At 39.8% G+C, this 12,385-nt stretch overlaps 1 protein-coding gene across 1 annotated transcript; it reads right to left on the bottom strand.

Moving 5' to 3' along the window:
* Window positions 1-5,443: 5,443 nt before the first annotated feature.
* On the bottom strand, window positions 5,444-12,267 carry LOC117439629 (interleukin-20 receptor subunit alpha-like). Its single transcript, XM_071201914.1, has 7 exons — window positions 11,896-12,267; window positions 9,729-9,852; window positions 8,600-8,796; window positions 8,299-8,468; window positions 8,045-8,189; window positions 7,498-7,634; window positions 5,444-7,190 (listed from the first exon to the last, which is right to left on the bottom strand). The coding sequence occupies exons 1-7, from the start codon at window positions 11,945-11,947 to the stop codon at window positions 6,135-6,137; spliced, it is 1,881 nt and encodes a 626-aa protein (XP_071058015.1). The 5' UTR covers window positions 11,948-12,267; the 3' UTR covers window positions 5,444-6,134.
* Window positions 12,268-12,385: the final 118 nt, after the last annotated feature.

Here is a 12,385-nt window from a genome sequence, read left to right on the forward strand (position 1 = left end):
CCAAAGCCATTTCCCCGTTGTTGTTGTTGTTGTTGTTGTTGTTGTTGTTGTTGTTGTGTGAATAAAAAAACGGATAACATAAGACCTAATAAACGGTCTGATTTTGGTTTTTGATAACAACTTCATTCAATGTTCCGTTTTGTATTGAATGAAGAAAAGCAGTCCGGTGGACCGGAAGTTAAAGAACATATTCAAAATAAAAGACAGGAGGATAAAATGGCAATGCTGTAAAAGACCCAGAAGTCTGACGACCCTTGGCCCCCCTGCTTCCGGCACCCATGCTGACGAGGATACGTTTATTTCTGCATTCACATGCAGATATGCGTTTATAGAGATGAATACAAGTATGCAAGCTCTGTGCATAACTTTATTTCGCTGACTTCCGGTTTGTACTGTGTCGGCAAATCCAGTGTCCAGCTTGTCGCTGTGTGACAACCATTGAACAACGTCATGTTTGTTGCAAACCTGCAAGATTTACCTGTGACAAATGTCAGCGATGTGAACAGAACTGTCACCCTACTTTCACCTGCACCCAGCAGCAAGCGGGAGAACGATATATCATACAGTCGACCCTAAAACAGTTCACACAATGAACAGTTCTAACATTATGAATTTGATGTTTGTCTAAACTGCTAAGAAGCTGACGCTGAGTTAGAACAGAAAGACATGCAGGCCATAATCACTAGACGCTCAAAAGAGTGTGTGTAAGGCTTACATGAACTGAATTGAAACACTGTCCATTAGTTGATTAATAAACAAGACATTCAAGTCAAAGTTTTAGGCATTTTCATTTGGAGCACGCTGTAAATATGGACTATGAATGAACACATGCAATGTGGAAACACACACATAGGTTTATTCTCAATACTCATAACAGTATCAGGCACAATGACTTTACTGAGAGTGAAGATGACATGAACATAGTTACTGTATGGTACTGAAGACAAAATACAGTATATTGCATTTACCTCTTCCTCTAACTCTCTCTTCCAAAATTGGCCTCCATTGTTGTGCACAACAAAGTGTTCAAGCTCAGGTTTCTAAGTGATATATTTTAACATGTGCATTCTGGGGGCAGGAGTTTGATAATTGGAGTGTGGTATTTCAGTGGCAGTGTTTTGCAAAACAACACACAGGCTGTCGGTTTTGAATAACGTGTCTAATGTAAATAAGAGTGTGTAGTTATTTGGTCAATCCAGTGTCCAGCTTGTCGCTCGTGTTGACAACGTCATGTTTTGTTGCGATACCTACAAGATTTACCTGTGACCAATGTCAAGTGATGTACAGAAATGTCGACCTGCTTTCAACCTGCACCCAGCAGCAAGCGGGAGACATAGTTTCAAGTTGTACTTATGAAGTTACGTCTACAATTAGGAGGGTAAGTAATTAAGCTTTTATTTCTGTAACGTTAAACTTATTGTTTTTCTTCAACAAGTTTGACTACATTGAAAGACAGAAGAGGGACATTATGTGCATTCTTAATGAACATACTATGTATTTTTGTATGTGTCAGGGTGTTATGCTCCAGGTCCATGAGGACAGGCCCCACAGTGAGTTCAGGATGAAGTGTTACTGTCTTAGTTACCGTCTGGTTCAACATGTTCCTGGGGATTTGGCTCATTTCAGACAGGTTAGACACAGCCAATAGTAAAACATCAACTTTAATATAACTAGCACAAGGTAGCTACTCCCCAGAAATGGACTGACTGGTATGTGTGTGCTGCACAGAGGTCACAGTTGTGTTTTGTTCCTGTTCTGTTGTTAAAGAGTTATTTTTCTTCGTTCATAAAAGTAAATCAATTCATATCAGTATAAGAAGTTGTAAGTATAGAAAAGAACAAAGTCATATAGGAACAAAGATATGACTTTTTTAAAATAGCACAATGTTATTAAACCAAAATGTTACCATAAAAAAATAATACAAAGCAAACTGAATACGTATTTATTTTGTTTCTCTTCTTACAGGTGGGGCTGAAAGACTCGACCCCCGTTGAGCGGGAGCATCATGGCTGCAGGTGTGGTGTTGTGTTCTCTCCTGCTCCAGTCACATGACTCCCAGTGGGTCCCCAGTACTCAGCTGTACAGAGCAGAGCAGCAGTGGTACAATACCAAGAACTATTGCAAGTCTGAGAATAATGTCATTGTAATTCAAATGCTAAAACTAACACACTCATCATGTCTCAATCATTTATATATCTTGCTTAAACCCACAGTGTGTAAAAACCAGGCCCGTAGAGAGCAATGGCTGGGATGTCCACAATCCAAAGCAGAGAACAATGTCAGAGAGAGATTAGTAGTTATGTGAAAGTAAGCTATGCACACAGAATAGTTTTATGTGTTGATGTCTCTGAGAGCTGAGAGCTGCTGGATCTGTCTGCCCTCAAAGTACCAGGGATCTACAAGGACTTCACCGCTGCTTCTGCACCATAGGTATCCCTGTGAGGTGCACTAGTGGACTCTGCTCTCGGTAAAGTTCAAGCTGGCAGTCCCTTGTCATATGAACATCACCATGACAGCTAGAAGTCACACGCTGCCCACCACCATGCTCCACCACAATGCCTCCATCACCAATGCTACACCACTATGCTCCACCACCATGCTCCCACCACGGCCAGATCTACCACTGGCTGGCTACAGACTACAACCATCTGCATGTGCTTTTTGTTGTGTGAACAATCAACAGCTGCCCTTAAGGGGATAGTTCTGGTCTTTTGAAGTGGGGTAGTGTGTGGTATATATCCATACTCAGTGTATTACCTACAGTAGACCAGTGGAGAAAATATATAGGACATAGCCATGTACTGCTGAGGACGTGGGCAGAAGCAACATTTATTTTATTCACCCAAAAAGCTATATCAGTTTAAGTGTATGTTATTTAATGCTAATATAACGAGTTTTTTTCAGGTGGGCCTTCATTTTGGGTGGATTGCTGCTGGATTAGGTTTTGTTTCTGTGCTGGTACTCCTGTCTCTCCTACTAACTGGGGTCGTGTTGACCGCTGTCCTTCTGGAGTTTACACTGACTGGATAAGAACCTCATCCCCATTTCAAACAATCCAAACTATCATCTTAAAGTCTGCTTGAGGTCAAGTGTTATGTGGCACAACAATGGAGGGCCAATATCGGAGAGAGAGTTAGAGGAAGAGGTAATGCAATATACTGTATTTGTCTTCAGTGCCATACAGTAACTATATGTTCCAGTCATCTTCACTCTCAGTAAAGTCATTGTGTCTGATACTGTTATTGAGTATTGAGAATAAACCTATTTGTGTGTTTCCACATTGCATTTGTTCATCATAGTCCATATTACAGCATGCTACAAATGCAAATGCCTACAAACTTGACTTGAATGTCTTGTTTATTTATCAACTAATGGACAGTGTTTCAATTCAGTTCATGTAAGCCTTACACACACTCTTTTGAGCGTCTAGTGATTATGGCCTGCATGTCTTTCTGTTCTAACTCAGCGGTCAGCTTCTTAGCAGTTTAAGACAAACATCAATTCATAATGTTAGAGACTAGTTGGACAAAATAATGCTTAAACAACTGTTCCATTACTGTGTGAACTGGTAATGAAGATATCGTTCTCCCGCTTGCTGCTGGGTGCAGGTGAAAGTAGGGGTGACAGTTCTTCTGTTCACATTGCTGACATTTGTCACAGGTAAATCTTGCAGGTATGCAACAACATGACGTTGTTCAATGGTTGTCAGTCACACAGCGACAAGCTGGGACACTGGATTTGCCGCACACAGTCAAAACCGGAAGTCAGCGAAATAAAGTTATGCACAGAGCTTGCATACTTGTATTAATCTCTATAAACGCATATCTGCATGTGAATACAGAAATAAACGTATCCTCGTCAGCAATGGTGCCGGAAGCAGGGGGGCCGAGGGTCGTCAGACTTTTGGTCTTTTACAGCATTGCCATTATATCCTCCTGTCTTTTATTTTGAAATATGTTCTTTAACTTCTGGTCTGCTTTTCTTCATTCTTCAAAACAAAATGTAATGAAGTTGTTATCAAAAACCAAACTCAGACCGTTTTTTTTTATTAGGTCTTCTTGTTATCCGTTTTTTGATTCAGACAACATAAACAGGAAAACGGCTTTGGTTTCACCTTTTTCCGTTTTTTATTTAAAAAACGAAAAAAAGGCTGGTATTTTCATTTTTCTCATTTTTTTGGTCAAACGAAAAATCAACTAACAAAACGTAACACTTACCTTTTTTTAATTAGGTTTTCTCGTTATCCGTCTTTTTATTCAGACAACAACAACGGAAAACGGCATTGGTTTACCGTTTTTTCGTTTTAAATAAAAAACGGAAAAAAGGCTGGTATTTCCGTTTTTTGGCTTTGGTTTAAACGAAAAATCAAACTGACAAAAGTACACGGACCCTAAAGGTATGCATACTTTTTCTTATGCCAATAGGCTACGTGATTTTTTACACCTCTGCATTTGCAACTGACAGATTACAGTAGGCCTGTATCTAAACAGTTTAATATTTGACCAGCAGATGTCTCTATTCATTCTCTTGTTGAATCTTATAAAGGCAGGTGTCAGGAATATACTGTATAGCCTATTACCTTAAGTATGTGCATATTTTCAAATTGTTGAGCTTTGTAAGAGTCAAACATCTAGCGAAAGGAAATACTGGTAAAGAGGCATTTCATGCTAAAAACAAAGCAGAGCAGAACTTTTTTCACTTTAATATAATTTTATTTTAATATACAATAATTCTGTCTGGCGACATACAATCTATGAAAAACATTGTACGTATACAATTCATGCACGGCATCAAACTTGTCATCACATTGCAGAAAAAACCTGAGTTGTGAAACTAAATGTAGGGTTTGTAGAGATGTAGGGGTTGTAGGGTTTTGTAGAGATGATCAACCAAGCTTCCTTCATTTACATCTTGAGTAAAAACAGTTACAACAATTAGGAGAAAGAGGAACAACATTATAAAAGGAGCGTAAGGTTTTCCCCCCCACTATGACCAGGGAAACAAGCAATGCAGCATTCTTCTGGTATCAAAGTGAAAGTAGTACCGTGCTTTAATCATAGCTTGTTGATGGAATGCAGAAGAGCCAGTAGTGTAAGGAAATATGATCACTTGCAGGCAAGACAGCATAGGCATATTCCACAAAGCTTTCTTAAAACCTCAGCTCCAAACAAACATACAAATTGTTGCATATCAAAGAACAAGATGACTAAGTGATAACGCTGTAATATTGCACAGCGACAGTATGTTGTTTAAAGAGATAAAGACAACTGATGATTTCAAAATTATGTTGACTTCTTTTACAAATAATATTGGCCACATACTCTAGTTTAGGTAGAGACTCTTTCTTAAATGAAACCATCTCTACATTCAAAACAAACATCAGAGTAAAGCGCTCTCTTTGACTTCATCATAAACGATATGAACACATTAATCTAGAGGTAGATCCCGTCTTGTTCCTATGAACATCAGTATTTCCTTCATATAACATTATTCAGTACTAGTGGATTTATATTAAAAGGAATACCGCAATCCCAGACAGAGAAAATGAGAAATTAATCACATTATGATTCGGCCCAATTGAGCAGAAATACACAGCACAAACAACTACTATTCCAAAGTGTCTACAGTTTAAGTGCTGCTCCAGGAACTTAAAAAAGAGAAATACCTGAAACATGAAACTAAACACACCTACTACTGCTAGGCAGCGATAATAAGTAAACAAGGATATGTATAGTCATGGATTATCCGCAGTAAACTGTGTCACATATAGTATCCAAACATCTACTTGTGAAGCATGTAGTCTCACAAAGAATTTGCGATCTGTCCAGAAAAACATCTAAAATGTGGTCGTACATGCATCAAGCCCAAGTGTAATTCCTTCATAAGTATTCACATTGATCAGTATCATTCGTTAATCTGATAAAGTTCAAATCATAAAGTAAACTTAATAAAGCAACATTAACGTTTACAGGTATACAAGTAACACGACTACGGTACTAAGTGTTCCTAAGAATTCGATTTTGTAGTTTTCTTAATAAAACCCATGGTTATGCTATTTAAGTGCATATAATAAGTGCAGAAGAAGAACATATATTTCTTTATAGTAATGGAGTAAATCAATTGATGAATATCATCTACTCGTCCATCGAGATGACCAAACCCCATCCGGTCAGAAAATCATCCCCGCCTCCCTCCAACACCCTCTGTGCCTCGGCCTTTTCCTCAGACCCTTGTCTCACAAACACATTTTCCAACCTCAGCTCGCCATTCTTCCAATTCACACTCTCCTCCTCTCCCTCTCCTCCAATCATGTTCTCCCTCGCTTTTTCTCCCTGCATCATCCCATCCGACACTCCCTCTTTGTTAAACCCCATCGCTATCTCCGGCAACACAAGTTTCCTGGTCTGAGGATCCCAATCAATACAAAGATTTCCCTCCTCCTCCTCCTCCTCCTCCTCCTCCTCCTCCTCCTCCTCCTCCTCCATATTGTGTGCTGTATTCATCATCAGAATACCATAGTCATCTGGTAAATCATCTGATTGGTCAGAGTGGGAGATCTGCATAGTGTTCTGAGAGGCATAAGCAGAAAGAAGGGGTAATACCTCACTTTCATCCATCTCTCCATCAATCTCCTCCCCCATCCCTCCCTCCTTCTTTGCCAATAGATTCAAAGGAATATGGAAGAAGCCTATTTGTGAGATTGGGCTTATTAATAAACCTGGGAACTCTCTTTCCTCCTCCTTTCCCTTCACCTCTCCCATAGACGCTCCCTGACCAGACACTAATGGTGTTAACACTGGCAGTGACCATGCATGCGCTTGTATTAGTGTGCTCATCTCTGTCTGGGCATTAGTCAGAGGGTGGTCATCTTCAACGTCGCACTCTTTCTTCTCATAACTGCCTCTTACTGGGAAGTTCAGATCATTCCAATTCCCTCCTCTGATCTCGATTTTAGGAGCTGCGGCAAGAAACCCATAGTCGACAGGCAAATCGTCCCAGGATTCCTCGGGTGCCGGTGGTGTTTGGGGCCTCTGGGAGGCGTATCCTGGTGTCGGGTTCTTTGGGCATGCAGAGTGTGGTGTGCCGCTCTCTGGTTGTTGATCTTTGATGATGGTGATGATGGTGATGATGATGGGTTTGGGATTCTCAGGGGGGAACGTCAGAGGGGGCTGATGAAAGGTAGGCAGGTTCTGGAGGTTGAATGATAATGTCATCTCATTGCCACCCAATTGTCACAACTGTATATTTAAAACCAATAACAGACTCAAATGAGTTCGGTGCTCAAATTTTAAAACATGGCGCTACCTTAAAAGTGTCGCCAAAGCCAAGCTGATCTTTTCTAAGACTTGACAAAGCCATTCAAGACTTTATATAGCTGTAATCATGACAAGTAAACCGGTCGTCATGAGTCAAATAAATTTTCCCTTTTACCCTTTAACAAATCACATTTTAAATCGCCAATAAGTGTAAAAGTGTGAATGTTTGTGTTTTCATTACCAGTATATACGGGCTCTTCTGTCCTTTCCCCGACAGGTAGTTATAGAGAAGGTAGCCAACCACAACCAGCATTCCCATGCACAACAATGGAACAATAATACCCACAACTACCCTCTGCAGCTGGCCAATCACTGGGTCTGGAGTGAGATGGGAAACAGAAACGTGTCACAATAATACACACACACTAAAAACTACATATAGGTAATACTATATCAACACCATGCCATATTAAAACGTATTGTATACAATGTAAAACTCACTATTACCAAGCAAAAGCAAGACTAATAATATCAGACTATAATCAAAAAGGCTTTTCAGGCACACACAATGATTTCTGCTTCACTTGTGTATCATGTTTAGTCACATTCCTTTCTACCTGTCAAATAGGGCGTAAAATATGCTCTCTCTCTCACTCACTCTCACTCACTCTCTCTCACACACACACACACACACACACACACACACACACACACACACACACACACACACACACACACACACACACACACACACACACACACACACACACACACACAGGCTGTCGTACCTTTAGGTGTGGTAATGCAGTACCGTGCTGAGAGCATACATTGGGCTGGCATGGAAGATAAACTTGCCCTGGCTGAAAAGCAGTACTTTGTGTCGTACTCCATCTTGCGAAATGTGTGCAAACTTGAGTCCACTTGAGAATGGTGCTAAAAACAAACAGAAAAAGACAATTCAGTGCAATACAATTTAAGGTGTGCTTGATTTAACAACCTGTCTGTGCCAGAAAGGCGGGAAAAGCTGTATATTTTAACTCACTATCTGTACGTGATAGGGATCCTCGATGAAGAGTTCGTAAGTCATGTCGGGGTAGACTGATGCCATGGAAACCATTGGGGCGTTGGGCTGATATCTCATGGGTCCCTTCAAAGTGATGGTGGCATTGTTGTCCTTGATTTCCACAGAAACCATAGGGGGGCCAAAAGTAGCTAAACAGATAGAGCAACATATTACCTTTTGGGAAGATGTTGAAATATCAGCTAAGTTATCAGCCCTTCACTTTTTAGTTTTAAGTATTTATGTCTTGCTTTTGTTTAAACATGTTGACATTTCAACTTACTGTCCGACTTTGGATCAAATCTCTTCGTTGTCCGGACCCATGTTGCTCTCCGGCTCACAGCACGAACTCTGGCATAGTATCCCTGCTCCAGATCCCCCGTCTCATTGCTCAGGTCACACCGCCTCCGCACGATGCGCGTACACCGCGGCACCGCCCTCCAGTGAGCCTGTCTAGTGCCCTCAACACTGTCCCCATAGCTGGGAAACACAGAGAAGACCCTCGCAGTTAGAGGATATCCCGCACAAACTGGGTCAATAAGAATGGCGGAAAGAGCTAAAAATAGATCTCCCTCAAGCAAGAAATGTAAGCTTACACAAGCTGTTTGTTGGATACAGTTACATGTTTCTGTCTTATAATAATAAAGCTTTATTTATATAGCACTTTTCATACAACTCATGCAGCTCAAAGGGCTTTACAAAATGACACATCACAAGTTAAAAACAAACAACAAGAAATTCCCCTCAGATTATTTGTTAAGAACTTTAAAAAGATAAATGCAGCAAAATATAACATAATCAGATAGACACAAGGAGGTAAAATGTATGATAATAAAAATATAATAAAATAAAATAAATAATGGTTTCTCTCTGACAGATAGGAGACAAGACAACTGAGTCGATGCAGCAATATAAAATATAAAATATAAAACAAAGTGAACATATAGGTACAACAGAAATGAAGAGTACCTATAAAATAAATAAAACAATATAAAGGTAGGTAAATAATCAAAACTAAAAGAACATTTAAAGTGTTGGGTTGCTAATAAAAAGCTAATCTAAAAAGATTTGTCTTTAACTGGTGTTTAAAAATGTCCACTGAGTTAGCCTCTCTGATATTTCCTGGTAGGGTGTTCCACAGTTTGGGAGCGTAGTGGATAAAAGCGGCCTCACCCATTTTATTTTGGGGTACTTGGGGATATTTCAAAAGCCAGATTTGTACTTCTTTTGAAACTTTGCATAATACATTAACTTCAGCTTAAACCAGGTAAAGTCCAACATTGATACATTATGACCAATGTCCCAAAAAGGAAAGAAATTATGCAACCTAAATACAATATATGCAATTAAAATACAATTACTGCTGTCATATAAATGCATTTTTTAATTTAATCTCTAAATTCTTTACTCACATGGCATACTGCACTGTAAACTGTGTGTCATCCAGTGTGCCACTTCCTGGGAGCCATTCCAGCACATTTCTCAGATCGACTGAGGAGAAGGTCACATTAATAGGGCTGGGGGGAGAGGAGGAGGCTGAGGAGAAAGAGATTAGGAATTATAAGAGATACAATTAACATGAGCCCATGTTTTCTTAAGAATTTCTACCACGTACGTTACGGAATGCATTGTCATTTTTGGAGCAGATTGTTTTGCAGGTTGGTTGTTGTTGTGCTTTGGTACTACAGGTTGCTTGTAACAACCATTAAAGGTCCCATGTCATGGCCATTTCTACTGATCATATTTCCATGGTTGAGGTCTACTAGAATAGATTTACATTGTGCAATTTTCCAAAATCACATTGGTTTCTCATACAGCATCTCTGTATAGTATGTGTATTCACTCTCTGTCCTAAACGGCTTGTTGGAGCTCCTGCCCCCCCTCCCTGTGAGCCCAGTGTGCTCTGATTGGTCGGGACGTTGCTAGGCTCGTTGCTGCTCGCCGCTGCTGCGAGGAGCGGACAGGCTTCCGGGTCGGCGAGAACAAGCGAAACTCATCCTGAGCACACACAAACACTCACAGCCGAAGTAAAAAACAATAAGTGTGGCTTGATATTGAGTAAGAAAAAGGTTTATAACGCTGTGAGAATGGGTCTGCGGAGAGCATTTCTCGGCAATCCCAACTCGTCTATTACCAGCGTTCAGGGAGCTCTATGCAAGTCAATGGGGACTCCCTGTTAGTTAGCCAAGGGATCCTGGTGTGTTGCTCCGCGGATTGGTCCATTTGGGCCAATCCGGTCATTTGTTGTTGATTTGGGTGTTCACGCGTCACTGAACCCAGGAAGCAAACAATGGAAAATGAGAAATCTCCAACGAGGCGTTTTGGGGCAGCACAGACAGGTCTTTTCTGTGTTAGAGTTTTACTCGCTACAGGGTGTACTTTGAGGGTTTTTGACTCTGCAGACCGTTTACATGCAGAAAAACCTTCATAATACACAAGGGGACGGGTTATAACCGGAAAAGCATGACATGGGCCCTTTAAATATAACTGACGTGTTCATAAAACTATCTGTGCATTTGCAACAGATTGTTGTAAATTATTTACTGATGACAGTTAATCTGTTCCCAGATTTGTAGGTTACAGACACCTACACCTATGAACCATTAATCTTTAACTACACACATTACACATTTGTATGCCATGTACAGGCCTTCTTTCACTGAGGCACATAATCACACAAACAACAAGCCGTGTACAGGAGGAGTAAGTTAATCAAACCTGTGTGCATATTATCAGTTTCTATTTTAATACTTGATATTTCCTAATATGAATAAATGATTGTGTCATTCATCAAACTATACCCATGCTGCTGAGCATATAAAAGATAGATTTAATTTGGGCAAACATCATAAAACTACCTGGACTTCTGACACATAACAGAGCCATATCAAATCAAATCTGCTCCACAGTAACTCAGGTCAGTCAATGATTAAATGCATCTGTCCATTTCACCTAATGCCATATATCCAAAGCCTAACAGTAGCCAAATAACAGTTTCATGAATAATTAGCAGAGGTGGAAAAAGTAGTAAAGAAGTAAAAGTGTAAGTACTCGAGTGTATCAATAAAATTAAAATTGCAAGTAAAAGTCCTACAATAAAAATGGTACTCAAGCAAAAGTATAAATGTATTAGCATCAAAATATACTTAAAGTACCAAAAATACTCATTATGCAGATTGGCCCATTTTAGAATAATATATATTGTATGTTTTGATTATAATTATTGATGCACTAAAGTGTTTATAAAGCTGGTAAAGGTGCAGCTAGTTTTAATTACTTTGTATAGGGGAGCTTGTTAAATTACTCCAGTTGTAACTAAAGTCTGATGTTGATTATATTTCACATCATTAATCCAAATCTGTAATGTAACTAAAGGTATTAAATAATTGTAGTGGAGTAAAAGTAGTCTACATGGTTTACTAATGTAAAGTACAAGTCTCTCAAAATGGTACTTAAGTACATCTACTTAATTACTTTACAAGACTGATAATTTGTATGTAATGTTAAGTCATGGGAATAAGACAGAGAAACAAACAAAAAATAACTAGTAATCGTAATGTGGTTGTTTTCAAGTCTTACCTGTGAAGTGCAGAGCTCCCAGGAGGTTCAGAAAAACTACCACTGTCCACATATCTGTATGCAGCGATCATGTTTTACAAATTCACAAGAAACACCAACATTTTCTCCGGAAGGTGCTCAGACCCTCCGCCGGCCTGTGGGCTCCGTAGGCTGCGTCACCTGCTCCGACTGAACACCTGTGGTTCGATATGTTTCCACTCAATTAAAATAAATCACTTAAAAACATGCCCGAGGAAGAATTACATTAGAGCCGCTTTAGTGGGAATGGAATGGATATACTTGAGCGACTCCCGATACCTAACGACTTACAAACAACCCCAGGTTTCCGTGTAGGAGGAAGGAATGCGATCTCACTTGTTTGTTCACATTACACTTGTGCAAGTGTCCGTGTGTTTGTGCGCGCGCGTGTGTGTGTGTGTGTGTGAATGAGTAATCTGATGCGTAAGCAAAAGCAAACTAAACATGTATAACTCCTGCAAAAGTAAAAATA

The sequence above is a fragment of the Pseudochaenichthys georgianus genome, chromosome 24 (assembly GCF_902827115.2).
Source record: "Pseudochaenichthys georgianus chromosome 24, fPseGeo1.2, whole genome shotgun sequence".
Classification (NCBI taxonomy): domain Eukaryota; kingdom Metazoa; phylum Chordata; class Actinopteri; order Perciformes; family Channichthyidae; genus Pseudochaenichthys; species Pseudochaenichthys georgianus.